Source organism: Hippopotamus amphibius, chromosome 16 (genome assembly GCF_030028045.1).
Source record: "Hippopotamus amphibius kiboko isolate mHipAmp2 chromosome 16, mHipAmp2.hap2, whole genome shotgun sequence".
In the NCBI taxonomy this organism is placed as follows: Eukaryota; Metazoa; Chordata; class Mammalia; order Artiodactyla; family Hippopotamidae; genus Hippopotamus; species Hippopotamus amphibius.
In genome coordinates, this window is record NC_080201.1 from 46,314,804 (window position 1) to 46,339,510 (window position 24,707).

General features: G+C 40.0%; 1 protein-coding gene across 1 annotated transcript in view; it reads left to right on the top strand.

Moving 5' to 3' along the window:
- The window catches only part of UBA2 (ubiquitin like modifier activating enzyme 2), a 30,766-nt gene extending 13,090 nt beyond the window's left edge, over positions 1 to 17,676 (top strand). Inside the window, exons 9-17 of the mRNA XM_057711370.1 lie at positions 2,885 to 2,984; positions 3,887 to 4,053; positions 5,877 to 5,970; positions 6,058 to 6,170; positions 8,703 to 8,858; positions 10,591 to 10,687; positions 13,480 to 13,585; positions 15,202 to 15,338; positions 16,800 to 17,676. Of these exons, the coding sequence (XP_057567353.1) occupies positions 2,885 to 2,984; positions 3,887 to 4,053; positions 5,877 to 5,970; positions 6,058 to 6,170; positions 8,703 to 8,858; positions 10,591 to 10,687; positions 13,480 to 13,585; positions 15,202 to 15,338; positions 16,800 to 16,981 (1,152 nt within the window). The 3' untranslated portion in view covers positions 16,982 to 17,676. The remainder of the gene's footprint in view (positions 1 to 2,884; positions 2,985 to 3,886; positions 4,054 to 5,876; positions 5,971 to 6,057; positions 6,171 to 8,702; positions 8,859 to 10,590; positions 10,688 to 13,479; positions 13,586 to 15,201; positions 15,339 to 16,799) is intronic.
- The last annotated feature ends 7,031 nt before the right edge of the window (positions 17,677 to 24,707 follow it).

The window sequence follows — 24,707 nt, forward strand, 5'->3', positions numbered from 1 at the left end:
CTTGAGTAGAGTTCCCTGTGTTTTACGGTAGCTCCTTATTCTTTTCCCTTCTGTTTGAGAGAAATTCCTTTGAGTAAAGGCTAACGCTTCCACCTGCTATTTTTCCTTCTTGTAGCTTTTTCTTCAAATAATATTTTCTCTCTGCCCTACATCTTGAATCTCTCCTTGCTCCTTCTGTCTGCTTCCTGACGTGCACAGGTCCTGTTGTCCTAAGCAAATGGCCTACTGCTCCCTCCAGCTTCTATTTCATCTTTCCTTAGTGGCAGTAAACATCACAGGTTGACTCTCTTAAATCTACTGAATTTATTTCCTCACTACAACCTTTTCCTTAGAAAATGGTTTTTATTTTGATTATACTTAAAATCAAATGCATTTAACTCTGATATGGATAGCATTTTCTAAATCAGTATCCATATACCTATTTCCATTCCAACCTGAGCAACAGTTCAATGCCAGAAGAATCCGAAAAACATCTCCAATCCGTTGTTCAACAGGTAATTTTAAGCATCTGTTGTGTGCCAGGCACCACTTTAAGTACAGAAGATTTAGTGGTGAAATAGATAGAAAATAGGGTCCCTATTCTTTTTGGGGAGGGAACTCAGCATCTAGAAGGGAAGTCAAACATTGAACAAGGAATTTCAAGTTCAGAGTGTTATGACATTAAGTTCTGATGCATTGGAACCCTCTAATAATAAGTAGACTTAACCCTTCTTTCCTTTCTTCCGCATTGGGTCTTAATTGTGGCCCGCGGGGTCTTCCTTGAGGCATGCGGGCTCTTCGTTGCAGCACTTGGGCTTCTCTCTAGCTGTGGCATGCAGGTTTTCTCTTCTCTGGTTGTGCCACGCAGGCTTCAGTTCGTGTGGGCTCTGTAGTTTGCAGCACGCAGGTTTCTCTAGTTGAGGTGCGCAAGCGCAGTAGTTGTGGCGCATGGGCTTAGTTGCTCCGCAACATGTGGGATCTTAGTTCCCTGACCAGGGGTTGAACCCACATTGCAAGATGGGTTCTTTACCACTGGACCACCAGGGAAGTCCCTTACCCCACTTATTGTTAAACATTATTATTAGACCTAGTATGAGGGTTCAGAAGAGACTGTCCAAAGGAAATGACATTTCAACTCAAGACTTTAAAGAATAAGGGTGGGGATGAGAGTGCAGTGTATAGAAAGTCTCAGGTTGAAGAACTGAAATAATTCCCATTAAAGGGGAGAGTGGAAAGACTGGAAAGGTAAGCTGAGGTTACATCTGGCAGGACTTTCTAGGTCATGATAAGGCTGTTATACCAAGACAATGGGAATCCGTTAAAGGATAGTCTATAGGATCACTATAAGGTATAGAGAGTATGCAGTGCACTATTGTAGGACCTGGTATTCCTCTTGTAACCAACATGGGACAGTGCCTTCTGGAGTTGTGCGTTGCCAGAGTAATCTGAAGAACAGTCCATCTGCATTCCCAGTGGAGTGTGGAGGAAAAGTAGACTCAACAGGACTTTGAATGTATAAAGTGAGGAACCAAGAATAGTACTACTTGCTTTCCTGCTGGGCAGCAGGTGAACAGAGGTGGCATTCTCTGAGGTGGGTAGGGTGGGAAACAGATGTGTGTTTAGGGGTTGGGGGAGAGGGGAAGGTGATAGAATTCATTTTGAGATTCCTCTGGAATATTAGAGAGATGACAGGTGGTTCTGTAGGTAAGTTGAGCAGTTTGGACTAGAGATTTGGTTGAGATTCATAGGTTCATAGAAAGAGACAGGAGTGTGAAGATAGTTCAGTACACAACTCTGAGGGACTCCTAGTACTTAATAATTGAATGAAGAATGCCATGGAGTGAGTGTGTGGAAAAGCACGCTAATTCCCCATTGCCCTACAGGCTTTACAGCCAGGCACTGAAGGTCCTCTCTACAATGTCTCTAGCCAAATTTGTTACCCAAATCATTCAGAACTCCTCATTTCCTTGTCTGTGTATCCATTTCAAATGTTACCAAATCTGTCCCTAGTCCTCAGATAGAACAAAATAACTTATAGTACTCAGAGCTGTGTGATTTTCACACTAAATTGTGGTCTAATTTGTATATTTGGCTGGTTTTCCAAAGATTAAGGATGCTTAATATTTATTGAATTGAGTATATTTTGATAGAAATAGTTCTGACTTTTAATTTAGCCACATCTAAATTCATACCTGGTACATACAGCAAATGTGTGGAATAAATCAGTCAACGATAGAAAACATAGCTAAGGAAAAGGTAAACTATTAAAATCTGAAGTTCTACCACATAGGAAATGTGATTCATGTGATAGTCTTTGTCTACATGTGATAATGTTTATGTTTTTATTTTTGAAACAGGAATTGTCTTGTGTGTTTGAAGTTATTGGGGGGGGGGGCATGTTTCAAAGATACTGCAGATGGTTAAGAAATTCTGTTCTTGAGCACTTCTTAAATGTGTGTGCTTTATTGGTATGTACCCACAAACTCGGAGATGTTGCTAACTTCTAGGCTCAGTTCTTGTGGAGTTGGTGTGTATTTATTTAGTCCCTTATGTGCTATGATTGTGCTTCCGACTGATCTAAGGAGCTAATTTAGGGGAGGTGACTTGGGAGGACAGGGTCAGTCAGCACAGTTCAGAGTTCCCTTACTCTGCTTTCCTCAGCATCTCTGATTTTAACTGTTTCAAATGCAGGGGTTGTGTGTAAAATTTTCTTTTATGCAAAGGTTTAAGCTCCCCAATTTGAGAATTATTAATCTACTGGTATTTAACATGTGTCTTTAAATCAGACTATAGTGTAATGTTTAAAATAAATCAGCAGGGAAATTTTGTTATATTTTATCAGCATAGGGACTGTAGGGTTCATGGAATTTATCCTTCTTTTTTCCTTTCCTTTTTTGTATTTTAGCTTTTTAAAGATGATATCAGGTATCTGTTGACAATGGACAAACTATGGCGGAAAAGGAAACCTCCAGTTCCATTGGATTGGGCTGAAGTGCAAAGTCAAGGTAAAGGATACATTTTTGTCTTTGGGATACCTAAATTGTAAATTCTCTAACCTAAAGTCTTTAAAAAGCTCTGTCATTTCTTGGTATATAATGGTACACACCCATGGTAAGAAGTTCAAACAGTTCAGAAAAGTATGAAGAAGGAAAATCACTGGAAATCTCATCACCTAGAGAAATAGTTACTATTAATGTTTTAGGGAATGTCTTGGTGATAACTCCGTGCACGTAGACACACTCAGTTATGGCACTTTATGTAAATGAAACCATACTATTTATATTCTCTGACTTGCTCTTTTGAGTCAGTATTATTTAACTAGTCCCTTATCAGTTAACATTTAGTTGTTTCATATTTTCCCTGACATAGTGTTGTTCCTTTAACTTTGGAACATGTTTATAACTTTAAGTGCAAGAAAAACTATTGTAGTAGTGACTACTTCTTTACCCTGCTCTCCTTCAGCGCATTGTGTCTTGACTTGCTTTGCACAGCAGTGTTCAGCATATTGGAACTTAAACAATTCCAGGAGACTTAGGATGTCAGTTTGGAGCAGTTTCCTACAGTTATCTACAGTAATGGATACGTCACTTTACGGCCCAGTTCAAATATTGTTCTAGTAGCTTCCATTTATTGAGTGCTAACTATGATCTGGGCATAATGCTTATTATCTTATCTACATTTATATTCTTGAATCCTCCAGTTATATCCTATGAGGTTCTGAGACAGTCTTGCACCTTTTCCATATCAATATTGGCAATTTTTTGGTACACATAATTGTATCACAGTGATAATTACTTTAACGGGATTTGTTTCATACTATTTGGTTTTCTCACTGTCAGGCATTGAATTGTTAAACAGAGTAGAGGAATGATGTTAATAGTGAAATTTGTAATGTTTTTTTCTTTAGGAGAAGAAACCAATGCATCAGATCAACAAAATGAACCCCAGTTAGGTCTGAAAGACCAGCAGGTTCTAGATGTAAAGAGCTATGCACGTCTTTTTTCAAAGAGCATTGAGACTTTAAGAGTTCATTTAGCAGAAAAGGGGGATGGAGCTGAGCTCATATGGGACAAGGTTTGTTTTGAAAATGTGTGACAATTACTTGTATATCAAATGTATATTTTAGTTCTTGAGCTCTACCAGAATCTAGTAATTTTGGGTTATTGTATATTCTACCAGATTTTGAGGACATGTTGATTTTTGTTTGGATGTTTTTATCTCTGATTACTACATTGAACTATGAATTTTCTGTATGTGAATTTAGGCAAACATCACGAAACCTCATTTTAGATTCTCATAATGTGTTCGTGCTGTTGACTAGAGAAATAATGTGACTTTACTGGAGTAAAATATTTCTGTGACTTAAGAAAACAGGCTTAAGAGAACTTCTTATGTAATAGAGATTTGTTAATAGAAGTCATAATATCCTTTTGGAGACAACAGCTCATAGGCCTAATTTGGCCTTGAAAGTAATAAAATTGCCTTTCTATTGAAATAAGTATAACTTTTAGAGGTCTGAGAGACTTCTCAGTACACAAATGAGATGTAATTATTTTTTACAAGTTAAAGCAATATTTAATAGTATTTTGCAGTTAAGTGTTGGGTTTTGAGATTCGATCAGTCAATTTTACTTATTTTTAATTGTCAGTATTTTCTATGGCTATAAGTGATTTATCTGATAAAGTTTATATGTTCCTATGTTGATAAAGGTTTGCCATGAGTTTTAAAGTAAGGAGAAAAGTTTGATCAGTTTTAGAAAACTAAGATAACTTTATGTATGCAAATTTTGAAACTGGCACTGAATCAGACATTTGAAATAAAGCTGGTAAATTTAGATTTTGGGGGGGTCTTGTAAACATTAGTCTTTAGGGTTTGTGTGCTATAAGGAGTAACTATTTGAAAAATTTTTTCATTGTTATTGTTATAATAGTGGTTTGGGGTTTGGGAGGTTTTCTTCTGTATACAGGGGCTAAATAACAAAACTTGGAACTGTGAATTGTCACCCTCTGTGAGTAAAATCTGTAACTAGTGAGTGTGATAAGCCAATTGCCTGGGGAAGTACCTGCTGGACACTGTGTTGGGTACTCTTAAATAATCATACTTAATCCTCACCACAACCTTACAAGATGTTTATGTAATTTCCCCTTTTTAACAGCTTAATGAATTTTGGGTCAGGGAGGTTTATTTATTTGCCTGTGGTTACACAGCCAGCCAAATAAGTATGTAAAGAACCCACATCCTATCAGCTTTTTCTTTTATACTTTGGTGTTTCTGAATTACGGGCTAGGATAGTTTCTTCTCAGTTCAAAGCAGGAAACCTAGCTGAAATCTAATTAGAGAGACTAGGATATAGGCTTAGGAAGAATGGAAATTGTAAAGGGAAAGCATTTATTGTCCTGCCATATCTGAAAAGAAACAACCAATATAGGAATGTGGTGTATGTGAAGGGAATTTGGAGAGGGAAAGCCAAAAGGAGTAAGTAGTCCAGGTGTTTCTGAGGCTTCAGTGAAATAGCTGTCTCAGAAAAGCCTGTGTCTTCTTCCCTGGGTTCTGTACTTGTCGAACAACCTTATTGTTGACTGGTGGACCCAGGGGAAGATTGCCATCATCAGTAAATGGAATTGGTATGCTGGTCTTTACTCTTAGTCTCCAGTGCGTTTGTTTAAGCAGGAGTGAATTCCTAGAACGTGCTGGCTCTTGGTCAGCCCACATTCCTGGATCACAGGAGCTGATGATGAGCCCCTGCCCCCTTCTCATCCAGACCGGCCTCTCCCTCAAGGCCATCTCTTATTCTAGTTGACTTATTATAAATATGTGAAAGTGCTGTTCAGAAAGCAATACTAGCCTAATTAGTAAATTTGTGGGGAGACTTGTTAAATTGTTTAAATTATTGGCAGGATGACCCATCTGCAATGGACTTTGTCACCTCTGCTGCAAACCTCAGGATGCATATTTTCAGTATGAACATGAAGAGCAGATTTGATATCAAATGTAAGTTGTTTTGCACATCAACTGTATATCTAAAAGTCTAAGTTTTTTTTCTTTTTTTAACAGCTTAACTTTTTTTTTTTTTTCCAGCAATGGCAGGGAACATTATTCCTGCTATCGCTACAACTAATGCAGTGATTGCTGGGTTGATAGTATTGGAAGGATTGAAGATTTTATCAGGAAAAATAGACCAGTGTAGAACAGTGAGTGTTTCTATTTGCAATTTTTAAATTAAAACAATAAAATTGGTTTAAAGCAATGGAGAAGTAATTGTTCAAGTTACCTTGTGAGTTGCATGTTTAAGCTTCCTGGAAATTGTAAAAAAGAAAAAAAAAAGGAAAACATTTGCTTCTCTTATTTTTGTCTAAAATGGAAGTAGAAGCTAGTTTGCTTCTAACATTTCTGGTTTTACTGAATTCTTGGACGAATTCATTGTGTGGGTCCTTATATTAACTTTTCTCGATTGTTTTTTAATTCTGAGTTCTCTGGCTTAAAATTCTGTTTGGTTACTTTATAGTCCCCTGTTCTTCAGTCATTTTTGTCAGTCTTTTTTATTTTAAACTTATATTTGATCATGTTAATGTCTGAACTCTTTATGGGTGAGTTTACTGTCATCTGCTAGATTTCTCTCATAGTGTTTTGTTTGCTTGTGTGATACATGATTTTTTTTTTAAACAATTGGTATTTGTTAAAACTATATCTGTGATAATTCTTTAAGGACCCATTGAAGGTGTATTTCTTCAAAGAGGATTTGTGTTTGTTTATATCTGGGTGTCTGGGGTCCTACCAACCTGGGACCACTTTTAAATTCTCAGCTTTAGTTTTTCAGCCCACATATGTATTCAGACAGCAAATCTGCACGAGCCCTATCTTATTATTAAAGGAAGATATTCCCCCCTTCACGAAGCACCAAGGTTGATAGCATTTTTCTTGCTGTTTCCGCAGGGAAGATATTTTTCTCCTCTTCTTTATGTTCCTTCCCTTCCAGGTCCTTGCTTTATGTGAGCATCTCCTATCATGAGTTCCTACATTAGTAGGGGTTGGGCTGGGTTTATCTCTTAAGACTAAAGCCACTTGGATATTCTCTCTGGATTTCTGCTTTCATTCTGTATTGAATTTGCATGTCTTAAAGATACTTTGCTTTCTTACCAGCTTAGGATTCAAAAAAAACTTCCTAAAAATATTGGAGCCAATATTTTGGTATTGTTTAGGTTCTCCTTTTTACTATAATGTTGAAATAAAGGGACCAATTTACTTTCAGAAATTTCTTTAAAACAAAAAAAGAAAGAAAAGAAAAAACCTAGTCTGTGATGGTACTGCCATTATTAATGCACTCTTAAAATACCTTTTATTGTTTCCGTGAAATTTCAGGGTGAGGGAATGCAGAATCACATGGCCAGTCTGCCATCTTGATTGTTTTCTATTTAAATTTTTTTTGGTAGTCATGTTTTTAATTTCTAAGAACTGTGTTTTTTTATTTCTACCTTTTGATAGCAGCCTGAGCAAGTGTCTACTTTGTCCTGTAACATCCTTCTCATTTCTTTGCTTGCTCACCTCTCTTCCTCTCTTCCTCTCTTGGGCTGATGATACCCGCATATCTAGGCTTCATTTGTTCACGTTTATAAATGAATGTCAAGATAGATTAATAATAGTGTTAGCCTGAGAATTAGTAGTGTTAACAATTGTTTTTATTACTATCAGTTTCTCTTAGCACAGCTACCTTCCCGTTGAAGCCCAAGATCAAATAAATCTGTTCTTCCATTGTACCCTACTTCCAGTCCGACAGTACACATATATATGCCTAGTATTCATTGTAGCTCAGGAGGGCGCTTCCTAGCACTTAATGCTTGTCAAGGGATTTACTTCTTTAAGTTTGAGGAGATTGAAGGGGTTCTTCTTTAGAGTTAATTCATCTTAGCAGATACCATAATTCTACATGGTATTTCCACGATCAGAATTTGTGTGTCAGCTTCCAGTGTTCTGACATATGTAACTTTAGTGCAGTTTTGTGGCGGGGGGGAGGGGGGTTTGTTTTGTTTTCATTTTTGTTTTTTTTGCCTTGGTTCATATTATTTTTTTGTCTGGGTATTAGGGAAATGGTAATAGTGCCAGACATACATTATTTTTCTTTTAATTATGTAAATGTTAATATCATAGTCATCAGAAAACTTTTTTTAAAAGGCAGCTCAGGGCTTCCTAGGTGGCGCAGTGCTTGGGAGTCTGCCTGCCAATGCGGAGGACATGAGTTCGATCCCTGCTCCAGGAAGATCCCACATGCCGCGGAGCAACTAAGCCCGTGTGCCAAAAAAAAAAAAAAAAAAGTTAAAAGGCAGCTCATTTGTTCCATATATCTGTGAAAGCATTATCATTAATTAGAGAAATTAGTGTATTGCTCTTGTTAGAAGTTGGCTTAAAGTTGATAAGAATAACCACTAGGAAGTCACCCCCAAACTGATTTAATAATGATAGCAGAGACAAGTATGGTTAGACCCTTATTCGTGCTAAATTAGTTTACAGAATAGTCTAGAGTATTCAGTACAAGGATATTTCTTTTCATTGAGCTCAGCCTTATTTACAAGGTAGCTAATTTGAAAAGAAATTGGAAAAATCAGTCTCTTAAGAAGGTCTTGATTTTCTTTATCCTTTGCCATCTGGAAGGGAGTATTTAAGTGAACATCGTATGGTATATAAAAGTATACCTCAGATTTCTGATTTCTGCTTTTTTTTTCCCAAAGATTTTTTTGAATAAACAACCAAACCCAAGAAAGAAGCTCCTTGTGCCTTGTGCACTGGATCCTCCCAACCCTAATTGTTACGTATGTGCCAGCAAGCCCGAGGTGACTGTGCGGCTAAATGTCCATAAAGTGACTGTTCTCACCTTACAAGATAAGGTAAGTGCCAGGCTGTTCATTTTTCTTTTTATAAGAAAAAACAAGTTCCCTTTGCCTTTTACAGTGTTACTGTGATAACAAACCAAAAGCCAGATAATTACCCTGACTGCAGAGGTGTGTTGTTCTGATATCCTGGATTTCTTTACCATCTGGGTCCTGTTGGCTTTTCTGTTTGTAGTTCCACAACATGTGCTCCACATCCCAGAAAGAGATGGTGTATTTGGCTAGAATATGGAGCACAGGTGGTATATAGGCGGCACAGTATCGTAGCAAGCAAGTTCTTTGTTTCTCAGACAGTGTGTAAATTCTGTATTTTTTGGCAAACAGGAGGTATACTTAAATGGTCTAGTGATGGTCCTAATCCTGGTGTGTTAAGTTAGTCCCTGAGGAGCTGCATCGTTTGCACACTTAGATTCAGCTATAGCGCTCTGGAGTGACAAATGGAGGGTTAGGATATCGTCTGGTCCTATAGCCTGGCCTTCAGTTCTTCCTAGTTTGTTTGTTTTTATAAATTTATTTATTTTATTTATTTATTGACTGTGTTGGGTCTTCATTGCTGCACACGGGCTTTCTCTAGTTGCTGGGAACGGGGGCTACTCTTCATTGTGGTGTACAGGCTCCTCATTGTAGTGGCTTCTCTTGTTGTGGAGCATGGGCCCTAGGCGCATGGGCTTCAGTGGTTGCAGCACACGGGCTCAATAGTTGTGGCGCATGGGCTCTAGAGCACAGGCTCAGTAGTTGTGGTGCACGGGCTTAGTTACTCTGTGGCATGTGGAATCTTCCCAGGGCAGGGCTCGAACCCGTGTCCCCTGCATTGGCAGACGGATTCTTTACCACTGCGCCACCTAGGAAGTCCCCTAGTTTGTTTTTATTAGGAAAGATTTTAAAAATGGCCTGAATGGGTGCCACTTCCCATTTTGGAGATCAGTTCATATAGTTCCTTTGATTATGTCCATCATGTTGTTACGTATGTACTTCATATATGCCTCCTGACATGAGGGGGTAGACCTCTGTGGCTGCTTGAGGATGAATGGCCTTTTCTCCCAGAACTGGTAACATAGGGCAAGTTGATTTGAGCTTATGTTTTGGATGGGGAAGCAGCAGAACTTGATATACTGGCCAGCAGAGAGTGGTTGCCCCATCTTCTTTCTTAGGAAAGAAAAGGTTATAGTTGGTATCTACTCGTTCTTGAGCTAAAGGTAATTCCACAATTTGTAGGGTAATTGGACCTTTAGAGAGTTCCTCGATTGTTTTTGTTGTATGTTTGTTTTTTAGAATCAGGTAGGATTTAACCATATTATCACTCCTGAACCACCTTGGAATTTAAAGGTAGAACTTGGGAAGGGGAAGACTTTTTATTTGAGAATCAGATTGATGAGAAGTTTTTCATCTATAAAACATCTGCCAGTATGGGGTTGGAATAGAGACTAAGATAAAATGTGTCAAGTATCTAACTTAGTACCTCATCTGCTGAGAAGGACAAAATATTGAGCGCTAGCCAAGGAGTTCTCAGTCCCCATCCGGAGGAAGTTTTACCTTTACCAGTGGTCAGACATGGGCGTGGGATAGTTGGGTAATTCCTTTGCTTTCCTGCTTCCCCTAAGGTACCTTAAAGAACAACTGGGCTCATCTCCAGTGGAAGGGGAACGTTAAGAGCCTTTATGAAAAAAGTCTAGGCTTTTTATAGTCTTTATTTCCATATGTTAATATTTTGAATCTTTTTTTCTTACAGATAGTGAAAGAAAAATTTGCTATGGTAGCACCAGATGTCCAAATTGAAGATGGGAAAGGAACAATCCTAATATCTTCAGAAGAGGGAGAGACAGAAGGTATTGTACATTGCCTTTGTTCACTCCCCCTCATGTGGATGGGGACTGCCTGCATGAAGGAGTGCACATTAGTTTATCCATTCACATATATGGTACTCAGTATCTCAGCTGACAGGGGTGATGTTTGTCCAAGAGTGGGGAGGCCTCGATAGCCTGCTCCTGTTATAGAGCAGAGAGTATTGCTGAAATCAGCCTTTCTTGGGTTTCCTTTTCAGAAGTTCAAGCAGGTTATCACTTTTGTTAATGCATCTGTTATGTATGGTACAAGGCATTAGATTCTGTTTAAGCTTTCTAAGTGAGAATTGTGCAGTGGTTATGCCTCCTTCAGACCACACTGGTCAGTCTGATTGGACTTAGAAGTTTCCACACCTCATCTGTCTTGATGGGGAGTGTCAGGATTCTTTTTGGCTATAGTTCCTCATCAAGAAATTTGGGGCTATTAGGTCTTGAGTAATTGGAGGTTTTGTTTTGGCTGATAGTAGTCTGTTGGAAGAGTCTAGTTGAATATTTAAGCTCCGATCTAGCCAACTGTCTCCACCAAAAAAAAGTTTGTCCATGACTATTTGTTCTCCCCTTAGTTCTAGCCAGCTCTTTTAAAGGCTAGGACCTTAAAAATGGAAACTGGTCAAGAATCTCGGTGTCTTAAATTGTGACCCTTTTCCACAAAATAGTTGTGCTACTGAGGGTGAGAGCATTTATTCAAATACATTTGGAGTCCTTCTGTATTACAGGCATAGTCATAGATATTCGTAATTCAAGGATGAATAAGATAATAGTCCCTGGCTTGAAGTACTTACAGCCTAGAAGGAGAGGAGAGATTATCAACAAGTAGATTTAGTGCTGTCTAAGAAATATAGAGAGAAAGTGTGCAAAGTTTGAGTTGAAGCTTTGTAAAAGGAGGGTTGGGGTTGGGGGCGGGGTGTGTCACAGGAGAAAGGGGACTCCTGGGTTAATTCTCGAGGAAGAGCTGAGGGGAGAGTCTGCATTTGGGCAGAGGGAACAGCATCTACAAAGTCATGAACTTGTAAAACAATATAAAAGCCTTTAGGAATGGCCAGTTATTTTGTTTCACTGGAAGGTGGGGTGCTGTGGAATTGGCAGTGATGGTGCAGCTGGAGGATTCTCTGTGTCATATGTGTAATGTCTGTTTATCTTCCTCGTCTCCCAGTATCCTGCTCCCACCAGGGTTTAAGCAGGGAAGTAATGTAGTTACCCTGTAGTGTAATCTGCAGAGAGGTGAGATAAGGATTTAAGAGTGGAGGCAGGGAGAAAAAAATTGAGGGAAGTGAGGGAAGGCAGAAGCAAATGACAGACTTGAGATTTGCAGAGGCAGAATTTAGAGCACAAGTGAAGAAGAGTAGCATTGTTAGGCTTAGACAGAACTGTTGCCAGGACTCTGGCTTCAGAGGTGATGCTTAATTCACTAGGATAGAGTGCTCAGTGACTGGTTCCCTTTTGAACATGCTAGGCTGAGAAATTTTAGTGAGTGTGAAAGGGCTTGAGGATGGAAATCTGGGTAGAAACTATTGTTTTCCAGACATATTCCAGGTAGACTAAAAAGGTAAAATAAGAAATAAAAACTAAGAAAGAAAAAGATTGTTAGATTACATAAAAAATCATGATAAGTAGAATTTAAAATACAGTTTACTTAGTATGTGCCGGGCACTGTGGCTATAGGTCAACAGGTTCTATGTAGTCTGTAGACACAGAGCAAATAGTAAAGTGGACTGAATGTTGTGAGGAGAGAGTAAATTGGGAGCTAAATGAGGAAACAATTTTATAAATGAAACAAGTGCTTTTACAGGTCCGGAGAGGAGTATTTGAACATGCAGGAGAGAAAGAATAGTTAAGGCATGAAGGCTCTAGAATAGGTAGGAGGAGGTGGTGACACCAAAAGTTTGGTTGGAGAGATTGTTCTTCATTGGAGTATTTATAATCCATGTAGCAAAGGCATATTGAGTGCTAGTGGATGCTAAGCATGGTGTACTACATGCTGGGGATATTCAGATGAAGCAGAAGTGACATGTGGAAGAGAGAGAACTAGGCTGAAGTGATTAGTTTTTGGAGACCCTACTGTCTCTCCATTGAGAAGTGTTGAAAATTTATGTTGAAAAATTCATTGAAATACACAGCTTCCTCATATTTCTGAATTGTAAAATTTGCTAAAAGGTAGTTTGTTGACATTTCTGTGGATAACCTCTTTGGAAATAGAGTATATTTTGAACAATTCTAAAAGTTGTCATTGACTCCTATAGGATTCCAGATTAATTTGGTTTCAAGGGGAGAAGGTTCTCAGAACTTCTCACAGTTTGGTTCCCTTGAAGTAGTTTTGGCAGTTGAGTTTTCAGGGCTGAATACCTAAGTGCCTAATATTTTAGTGGACTAAAGTTTGCTAGGGCTGCCATACCGAAATACACAGACAAGTAACTTAAATAACACATTTATTTTCTCCTAGTTCCAGAGGGTAGAATTTGTGTGATCAAAATGTTTGGGGGGTGGGGGAGAGTCGACAGGTTTGGTTTCTCCTGAGGCCTCTCTCCTTGGCTGCTTCTAAGGATACCAGTTAGATTGCATTAGGGTCCACCCCAACAGCCTCATTTTAACTTAATCACCTCTTTTAAAAAGCACTGTCTCCAAGTACACATTCTGAGGCACTGGTGGTAGGGCTTCAGCGTACAAATTTGGGGAAGATAACAATTCAGCTTATAGCCAGGGGTTTACCTTTTAAAAACTAAGGTGACTGCTCCATGGACATATAACTAAAGCATCTAAATTTCTTTCAAATGTTCTAGCTAATAATCACAAGAAGTTGTCAGAATTTGGAATTAGGAATGGGAGCCGACTTCAAGCAGATGACTTCCTTCAGGACTACACTTTATTGATCAACATCCTTCATAGGTAGGAACTATTAATATTTTAAGTTTAAGAAATTATCTGAAGAAAACTAAAAGAAAACAAAAAAAAAAAAAAAAAAAAAAAAGAAAAAGAAATTATCTGAATGTACAGACTTAAGATAAAGTGGAGAGAAAGCTTTCTTACCTTTAAACCCTACTGCTCATTTGAAGCTGCACTGTATACATGCTCAAGTTGTCCACTAAGTCCCCTGAGGTTTGACCTACAGAAAAATCTGAGAATCCGGAAAGGGATAAGCAAGAAATGTTTAAGGGTAACTCATCAGTGGTGGCTGATTAGAAAGACCTAGAGAGGGTGGAAATCCAGGTGTTTGAATAGTTATAATCAGGGGTGTGTTTGTTTTGATAATTGAACTAGAATAAAAATTTTTAAATTAAAGATTCGTTTGTAAGAGAGAACTATTTCTCCCATAAAGCAACTATTTCATTGTGATCTGGAACAGTAATAAGAGAGCATTAAAAATTATCCTGTGTTGATCCCTGAGTCATGTATTTTTTCTCTTTATTTGATTTTATATCCTGCCCACTTTATAAAAAAGCATCAATAGTGCTTGCATCACAGGATATTTGCACATATATAACAATTTAAATACAGATGGTCCTTCGCTTTGGTTTGTTTATCTGTTGAACAAGGTGCATTTTGGTACATGCTCATTGATACCACTAAACTGTACCCTAATTCGTTACTTTAGGTAGCATCTAACAAATGCAACCTGTACCCACATGGTTTTTGCCAGTGTTGCCATCTATATAGCCAAACATTTAGAACTTGTGTGGTCGTTTGGAGAGTATTACATTATATATACTTCATAAAAAGGATAAAATGACAGGAAAAATTGAATGTGGGTTGTTAGTAATAGTATACAATGAGACAATTGAATCAAAGATAGGTATTGCTAGGGAGTGATCTCTGGCCTTGATTAGACACCAGTTGGATGTCAGTGGTGTGCTTGTGTTCAGTTGTGAAAGAACATGTAAAATAAAGTGGAAATATATCAGATGGTATCTAAAAGAGGAGGCATAATTAGGGTTTTTTTTATCATATTTTTTAGCTCTCTGGGATCAGAACCCCCCTTATAACATGTAAGTCTTTTATTTGACTTTCATGCATTAAACTTTTATACATGTTTTTGGGAACTCATTACAAAAGTAGGGTGCTGCCTGTAAAGATGGGGGGAAAATCTAGAATCCATGTAACTCTACCCTCAAACCCTATGCTCTGGTCAAGATCAGAGTAGAGTGTATAGAATCTTTTCACATGTAGCTGAAGAAATAATGCCTAAGAATTATACCAGGCCTCACAGTTTTCGACTCAAGTTTTCTGCTTCAGCAATAAAAGTTACTTAACAATTTTTTTTAAACCATTTCCCTGAATTGAAAGTGCAGTGTTATTGACCATTTGAATTAGGGTTTTGAATTATCATAAAAGTCTGTTATGTAGCCTTTTTTTTTTTTAACTCTTTGAAAATCAGAAACCAAATATTTGGTGTGTACATTGTATACACTTTTTGAGCTTTGAGGATAGTTTCTCTCTGGTGTGCCTTTGGTTTTGTCAGTAGTCAAAGCAGTGGTCCAGTGTTATAGTACATGGTTCTCTTACAGTGAAGACCTAGGAAAGGATGTTGAATTTGAAGTTGTTGGTGATGCCCCAGAAAAAGTGGGGCCCAAGCAAGCTGAGGATGCTGCCAAAAGCATAACCAATGGCAGTGACGACGGAGCGCAACCTTCCACATCCACAGGTGAGTCATGGCCCCAGCTAGCAGGTTGTTACTCACTCACTGAGCAGGACTATTTAGAACAAACTGAGTATTTTATGAACATTGGCCATAAAATAGAAATCCACAGGACTACTAGAGGTGTGTGTTGGCTCGGCATTGTTTTAATGGTGCTTTCAATGTATGAACTGTGAAGACATTTAAGACTGGGTAAAATTTTATGGAAAACAGACACACTATTTTTTTGTTATTTTTTACAACTGGAAATGTCCGTTTACTAGTGTATAAAGGTGGTTCATTCTTAGTAGTAGTAGTTTTGGATTTTGTATCCCTGTTTGTAGGGGCAGTGAATCAGTGCATCTGACTATTTTGAGTGAACAGGTGCTTGGTGAGTATAGCATTTTAGCATTTCACAGTTTTCTCAGAACCAGTGTGACTTTGGTAAAGTGCATCAGAAGCTCTGTTTCCCTGGTTTTCAGTGTTGGTGCTTTACTGAGCTCTAATGTGAATGTGTACTACTTGCCCCTCCCCTCCAGCTCTCACCATCCCCCCCCCCTTGATTCTTTAGTGTCAGGAAACTAAAGGTTCCTAAATTTTTACTTCTTTGTTTTCATTTCTTTGACCCTGTGTCTTTGGTGTTCTTTGGCATATGGTGGTTCTTGGTTCTGATGTTCTCTGAGAGTAGTAAAGATGGACTTTGAGATGGTCTAGAGTGTGTGGGCCATGGGTTGATGACCTTTCCCCCCTTCTGAAAATAGAAAGGTTCATCATCCTCCTTTGAGGAAAGGACTGGTAGTTTTTTAAAAATCATAATTTGAATTTTGCATGTATTGATCCACTACTGTGGGTAGGTTTTGGAGGCTATAATGATGAGTAAGGTAGGTACTCTGCCTTTGATTTAGTGGAGTGCAGGGGGTGGGTGACACAAAACCAATTGTAGTATAAAGATAAGAGCATGCACTGTAGAGCCCAGCTGTGGGTTTGAATCCTGACCTCATCCTCTGCTAGTGTGTGACCTCGGGCAAGTCTGTACCTCAGTTTCCTTTTCTGGAAAATGGATAATAATGTTATCTTCTTTATAGGGTGGTTGTGATGATTAAATGAGTTGTATATGCAGAGTGCTCAGAGCAGTTCCTGGCACACTGTAAGTGCTGTGTGTATGGTGTTGTTTACTACTACCACTGCTATGAATGGTAGGGTATGTACCCCCCCTTTTCTGTTGGAGAAGTAGAAACAAGGAACTGTAACAATTCCTTTGAATTTTATAATGCTTGTTAAAATTTTTTGAAGAAATAGGTGCTTGTAACAGAAAACATTCCAACACTACAGAAATGTATAATGTATAAAGCCAAGGTTCCCTAAGGTTAGCCATTTTAAAGTTTGGTGTGTATTAGAAGAGTTTGTTGTTCACATGCATAAAATTTTAGTGAGCTGCTAGTAACCCCCCCACTGTTAACCATTTTTTCCCTTTTTTTCTGAAATAAGCACAAGAGCAAGATGATGTGCTCATAGTTGATTCGGGTGAAGAAGGTCCCTCAAATAATGCTGACATCAGTGAAGAAGAAAGAAGTCGCAAGAGGAAATTAGACGAGAAAGAGAATGTCAGTGCAAAAAGGTCACGCACAGAGCAGACAGAGGAGCTCGATGATGTTATAGCATTAGATTGAACGGAAATGCCTCTGAACAGAACTCTCTTACTGCATTAGGCCTTCTGGGCAGAACCAGGTTATTTGTTATGTCCTTTGTTCCAAAGGGAAGAAAATTGACACCGGTGACTTGAAGATGATTCTGCTCCCTTTGAAAGCATTCATTTTGCTAGAACTATTAGAAACATTGCAGTATGCTGTATTGAAAGTAGGAATATAGTTTTAAAACTCTGAACAAAGTGTGTGCATAATGAGTCATGAGATGAAACAACACAGTGCATGTTGCCTTTTTAATGTAAATACCCTTAGGTATCATTTAACAGTTTTACAATATTGTGGTTTAGTAAAGTTGATACCTGGTTATAAATATTATGCCTTTATTTTTGGTTAGAAGAAGAATTATTTTTAGCCTAGATCTAACCATTTTCATACTCTTAACTGACTGAAACAGATTCAAAGAAGTATCAAGTGCTATGCATTGAAACTTGTTTTTAAATGTTAACTGGCACTATGTATATTAATGTAAAACGGTTGTCAATTTACTCAAGTTTTCAGCTTGTACTGCCTGGTATGTCCATGTAAGAAGCCAATTTTGTGTATTGTTACAGTTTCAGGTTATTTATATTTGATGTTTTGTAAAACTCAAATACGACTATACTGTACTTATGGACCAAATAAATGGCATCTGCATACTTGTTATACATGCCTGCACAGTTCATGTTTCTGCTGCCTTACTGGGTTTATACGTTGCATTTGCTGCAGGCATGCTATATTCTTTCCTTTTAGAAAATTAACTTGGAAATGGATGTGGAGGTTAAAAGACCTCCGCTGTTTACCATAGACGAGTACTTTCTGAAAGACAGCTTTTAATGGCGTGTTACTTTTTAAATTTGATTGTAAACAGTTGGCCTTCTGTGGAGAACATTTAAGTGATCTTTGCTCAGCCCCAGCAAATTGGAGCCTTGGATTTGAGATTCCACAGGGAAAGTCTCTCCTCCACTCTGGGTTGTCCCCAGGTCATCCAGATCCCTTCTTGCATTGTACCATTCAGGGCCCACTCCGGCCAGCAGGTGTGGCCACACCAGTGCTCATGGATCAGCACTCACATCTCTGTCCTGGACCTCAGAAGACCTTGACCCTTAGGCTGCTCTCACACAGATGTGCCTGGAGTGTGCGGGTAACAGAAACCCATGAAGCTGTTTTCCCCATTCTGTACCTCCGCCCTTGGTGTTTTTGGCCACAGTCAACCACATTTCAAGTTGATAATTCGTTATATTGTTCTACTTTATGTAATTCTTACTCTGCCATCCTGCTTACTCCCTGTTTGTATCATTTGTAAATTCAGCATGTAATCAAAGCCTTCAGAAAAATCACGGGGAAGGAGACCCAGCCCTCAGCAGCATGCTGCTCGATGCCTCCAGGATGAACTGACTTCGATTCTTCTGATACAGCAACTGCAAGCAAGCTAGCTCCCCACCCACAACTCCGTGAGCCTGTGAGGTTCACTTTGCCTTTAGATTTTTTTGAAGGTTTCATTTTCCTCCAGGAAAAAAAAATATCAAAATTACAGAGCTGTGTAACAGATAAAAATGAAATATCCTGGAATACCACCTCTCAGAAGCAAGTTTTGGTTAACTGGTTGGTCATTGGTGATCATCACCCATTTTGAAATTTTGAATTCTGAAGAGCTCTCCAGAAAATTCAAATTTTCTGGAGAAAATTTGAAAGTCTCTCCATTTCTTAAAACCTCACCCATCACCCTGCCTTTTTAAACACAATCGTCAACAGTGTATTTCTGGCAACTTGTGTATGTTCTTTTGTTTTTTCTTTCCCATTTGAATGTATGTGGCATTGAGTGTCAGTTTGACCTGTAGAGGTGTGTTTCTGTCTTGGCAGAGCAGTGGTTTTCATCTTCGCAACAACTCTATTAACTACTTTTCCAGCAGTTTCTGTCCATTTTCTTTCTTTTTTATTGCTTCTTCCATTTGTTATAATATGTTTGTTTTCAGAATGGTCTCATACAAATATACAGGCTGCTAGAAATCACACCTCTTCCCTAAAAGCAGTGGTCAAAATTTGAGTCCACCATTATAATGTTTTTAGAGCATATCCCAGACATGATGGAATTTTGTCCCTACAGTTTCTGTCCCATTTTCTACTTGTTTTTATAAAATGTGGGTTTATCAGCAAAGCAACTCTGACTGCAGTGGTCTTGTTCAGCTAGACTAAGATCCAAGCTGCCTCCATGTCCCTGGAGTGTGGGGAGACTTTAGATCTGGCCTTGTATTCATGGTTTTCCCACACGAGTTTTCTCGGTGGGGGAGCTGGAAGCAAGGCTCAACAAGGGTGTCCTCCGGCAGCTCAAGCCTGAAATACAGTCTCACCGACCATCTTCTAGCCTCATGGGGAGCAGTCTGGTGACTCAAGTTTACCTAGAGAGTCCATTGTCCCAAAGATCATTCTGCGTACTTGGCACATACCATGAAAGGATTCAATGTTTTAATATACAGCCTGAACCATTAATGACATAACTGCTCAGGCAAAGATCATCAGTGGATGCCAAAACCTTTAGTAAAAGGCTACTGAGGAACAGAACTTTGCAGAGTACTCGTGTTGCTGTATAAAAAACTTGCAAAAGGGAACAAAAAAGCTCGGTCTGAACAATGGACTGATCTGTCATCAATGTAATCAAGTGATCAAACCTAGTATCTCTGTGGGACAATCAGATATGTGCTTCCTGATGAGATGTTGATTTGAAGAACACAATACCTAGGCCAAAAAGAAAAAAGTAACTTGAATCTAGCATCTAGACATGGAAGGGACAGGAAGTAGAGGGGGTACAGGAACAAGTTAAACATTAAGAGGAAATAATTGGACAAGTATAGAATGTGTGACATTCTAGAACTCAAGTGCAAAATAAATTACTAAATTCTTGTGACAATTGGAAATTTGAAAATGGGATAAATTAGGTGATAATGGAATTAGTTTCTTCACTATGGTGATATTGTAGTTATGTAGGCCATTGTCCTTATTCTTGTGATATTAGAGGTGAAGCTCAAGATACCTACAGCTTTTCAACGGCCCAGCAAAATAATGCAGGAAGAAAAAATCAACATTGACTATAGATGGGACCTATTTATATTGTTCATTGTGCCATCTAACTTTTCTCTGAAAATGTCCATAATGAAAGTGGAGATATATATGCTGTATTTTCCTTTTATTGCCTATGTGACTTTTTCAAGTTTTGTATTGAGTATATCCTATGGTTGAAATCAGAAAGGTAATAAAGATTATTAAAAATATCGGTTGGAATGAGAAAGTGTTGCAGCGATTCCTGGGTGGGCACCGATGAAGTCAGCTTTGTTGCTAGGCTGCAACTTAAGAAAAAGTCTCTCTCATTTGAGCCTCCAGAGAACTAAGAAGAGGACCATGTTGTTCCCAGTAGATTAACAGTCCACTTAGAAGCTGCCAGAAATCATTTGAACTCGAAATAAACAACTGGGTTGAACTACAGGGCTCTGATGCTGCTGTGTGCTTGCTTTTATACATATATATATTTTTATTTTAATTATTTCAAAAAAATTTTTTTGGCCACTTGGCATGTGGGATCTTAGTTCCCCAACCAGGGATGGAACCTGGCCTCAGCAGTGAAAAGCACGGAGTCCTAACCACTGGACCGCCAGGGAATTCCCTATAACAGTTTTAAAATTTTTAAATCTTGCAACAAATGGTCAGTTACTACATAGGGAAAGGCTGAGCAAAAATTTTACTAGAAGGTACGATGCTCCAAGAAGGTCCTCAGGATTTACTTTAGAAATCTGAAATTTGCTTTCTCAGAAGATCAATCTTAGAAGAATGTAGGCATTGTACACACCGTTAGTCATTCTATAAACATTGCATCCCTACTCTGCACTATGCTGCTTTTGAAAAATCTTGCCACATTTGCCAGCTGGTAGAAATCTTTGAAAGCAATAAGACACTGAGGGCTGGTGTGCACAAAAACCCAGCTTCTCATCTTACAGCAGCAATAGGTAGCAGTGAGGATCTGAGGACACACAGCCTGTGTGTTGCCAAGCTTCCCAGCTGGTCCCAGTGGCAGCTTCCAGCAGCACTGAAAGTCATGAACACCAACTCATTCTCAAAAATGACTCCAAAAGCTGTAGGAATCTGGGCATCCCCAAATAGCTCCTCCCCATGGAGATGCAGACTGGCTGGGGTCTCTGCCATGTAAAGTTTGTGCATAAACTCCCATTCCTGAGTGTAGGATAAGGTTTCAGAGCAGGAAAGTGAAGGTCCTTCCAAGATGGCCACTTGCTCCCTGATGAAGGAAGCAAGCTATAATTGTCAGATCCTAACCCTAATTCTTAGCTTGAGGAATCAACCATCTATGGCTTTAGTGGTCAGTGCTCTGAAACTTCTGTGCCCCCAGAGAGGCCTAAGGGATGGCTAGGACCGGGGTAAGTTGGTGGACTCAATCTGGTAGAAAGAGCTGGGCCTCAGAAAAGGGGATGAAAAAATCCCTTTGGGCACAACTCCCGGTGGACAGCCTCCCAGTGGATTAGGTAGAACATGCACCTGGGGTCCGGTGCTGTGTGTTAATGGGAGGACTGGCCCCTAGGCGCTGAGCTGGGAGAGGTACAAGTGTGCTTTAGGTGAAAGATTACTTCTACTCTCCCCAGGAAAAATTATTTTATAAAAGTAAAGACTGCTGCAAGCTGAGGGGAGGGAAAGAAATGTGGATCCCAGTGATCTCTTCTGTATGCTGTTTGACTGCATGCCATCCCCCTTCCCTCATAACTCATTACTCAGTCCACATTTGATTGACATCTGAGTGTGTCCCAAGACTGAGAAAACTCCTGAATTGTGTCCATAATTGGGGTCCAGGAAATACAGATACTACAGACAGATAAGGGCGTCTCATGGAAGCTAGGTTACAAAGAGAAGACAATAGGCTCTCTAAAAAAAAAAAAAAAAAATCACCATTAGTGTAGACAGAGCCTGGGTAGGATCAGGATCTGCGGCCTTATAGAAGGAAAAGACAGTGGTTCAGGATTTGGTGTGAGACTAGATGGAACATGTCCTGTTCTAGCCTCTGAGTGTTGTCCATTTGTGTAGACAAAGAGAAGATTTTGGTTAACTTGAGAGAATGATAGAACTAGAGGCCCAGCAGTTCTGTTGTGAAACTTCTTTCTCCAACAGTGGGACCCAGGCAGGAGTTACTGGAGCCAGTTCATACTAGCTTTTGAGATCTGACTATACCCATCTCTTCCCAACTCTGTTCAGTGACACCATATTGGTAGTTTACAATTGACAGTGATGGTATTGGCAAATGCTGTAAATCAGAGCTCCTGATTTGTACAGATCTCCCCATGGAGCACTGGTTGTTCAGCTTTTACGAACACCACTGGACCCAGGAAGGAAAAGGCCAGAGAAGTGCCCCATTGTGCTTCTCAGGCAGAAAGAGCCAGTGAACGGAGATCAAATACATGGTTTAGCGAGGATACAAAAGAAGATGGGGTCTGGGACACATTCAGGTAATGTACATAGAGAGCATGTAACTTTGAATCCTACCTGGTAGGATTCCCCACATCATTAAATATTTTAGAGGTATTTAAAATAATTGCTTCATGAGTTCTGCACTTCATGGAAGTACTTTAATGGTTAACAGCGAATATTTTGTTTACTTAAACAAGTTCCGGCCAATTTTATTAAAGAATAATTTTGTGTGATTTTCACTAGTCTGTTTCGGCATGCTTCCAATGATATCAGAATCACCTAGATCAATGACAGCCAGTGGGCAAACTCTAGTATTTTCTACCTATTCTGCCCAATTCAACATTATTGCCCTTGTAATGATGGTCACCAGTTTTGGCCAACAAAGTGTAGTTCTCTATTTCCGTGGAGGATGACTGGTTTTGTTCTGCCTTGTCTGATCATTTTCATTGTTGGCTTTTACCTTAACAGTACTTTCCACTTTTCATAATGATTTGAAGCCTAGAGCGGATGGACTCCAGCAACTCTTTCATCTTTGCCGCCACCTTCCTGTCTTAGCGTGGGATGACCCCCAGCCAAGAACAGCTGCCAGGATTGCTGGAGAGAGAGAAAACAAACATATTTTATGTTGTTTTTGTTCCTGTTTGTTGTTATCCTATCTATCTATTTATCTAGCTACCTATCTACCTACTATTAGTAAAGTAATGCCCTCTAGTTGACCCTGGACGCCAGTATATGATTTAAATCTTGAAAGCTCTAAGTGGGCAGGTGAGGATGGAACAGGTATTTAAGAAGTACCTCTGAGGGCAGAGAGCTCCCCTCTGAGTTCTTTTTCAGAAGGCTGGAGATCCTGGGACTGTATAGGTTACATAAATAATGTGATAAACACTTTTGTGGCTATACTTGTCTGCACTGGGATACTTGCCTAGAGTAGATTCTTGGGGCATTACTGCTTTCAAGAGAGTTTTTGTTTGTTTGTGAGGATGTTAATAACACCAAATTGCTCTTCCTGACAGGATATACCAACTTACACTCATTACCAGTAAAATATACACAAGTTTCACCACAGTCTTGCCAATATTTCCACTTTTAAATGGTAGATAATGTGATCAGTGAAATATGGTACCTTTTGTTGACTTAATTTTATTTTCCTTTCTCAGGGTGGAAGATCCTTTTTCACTTGATGGCTCCTCTGGATATTTGCTCCCCCAAACCACTTGCCCCTACCTGTGCCTCCCTGCCCCCCAGCCTGGGGAGTAGGGGTTGGAATTCTTCCAGCTCTGAGAGGTGGAAGGAGGGAGGAGTAGCTGGGTCAGACACTGCTCCTCTGCCAGCTGAGAATGGGCCACAGCCAGCTCCTCAGCAATGTTGAGGCCAGATGCCATGGTCGGTCTGCACCAGGACCCATTCCGCATCCAGGCTCCCTGTTCCCTGAGACACTGTAGGTGCCTTCCTGGAATTCTCTGAGGAGGGAGGTGCATGGAAATAAGAGAACTCTTCCACTCAAGGTTGATTTCCTGGATCCACCAGGTGCTGACAGGTAACGGTTTCTTTTCTTTCTACAAGCTGATTGAAATGTATGACAAGAGCTTTGTAGCTTGTGTTTTTGGGGACAAAGCCCTAGTCACCTCTCGTTCCCCTCCCCCACCATGTGGCCCCAAGGCCCCATCGTGTCCCAGGATGTGCTTTCAGAAGGAGCATCCCTTTGGCGCCTCACCCAAGCCTCTGCGGGCAGGTGCTGGAAAATGGAGGAGTCCTCACATCTCTTGGTGAATGCCTGTGGGTCACAGCTGAGGCTTCCCCGCCCACTGGCTTAGCCTGGGGCCTGTTTCCGGCCTCGCCTGGCCTTGGGCACTTGTGAACGGTGACCAGGCTTGGGGACCAGTCCCCATGCAGCCCCAGCTCCTAGTACAAGGCGCCTTCCCCACCAGGCAGGTGGGGGCACCTGAAACCAGTGAGCAGCCACATGGCCCCGGGACAGGCTGCGGTCTCGGGGTCACATCTGCCGGAGACGTGCAGTGGTCTCCAGAGTTCTGTAGCGGGCGGGTGCAGCGCTTCTGCCCAAGGCCGAACGTGAGCGGCCCAGCGCCTGAAACCGTGGCGGCGCTGGGAAGTAAGATGGGGGAGGATGTGGGAAACGTCTGTCAACTGCTCATATTTCTCTGGCCGGGATTGGGGGAGCCGCCTCCAGCTCAGCACGCGGGAATACAGGATCCTTCCAGAAGCCCGACGGTCGGGGCGCACAACCGCGCCC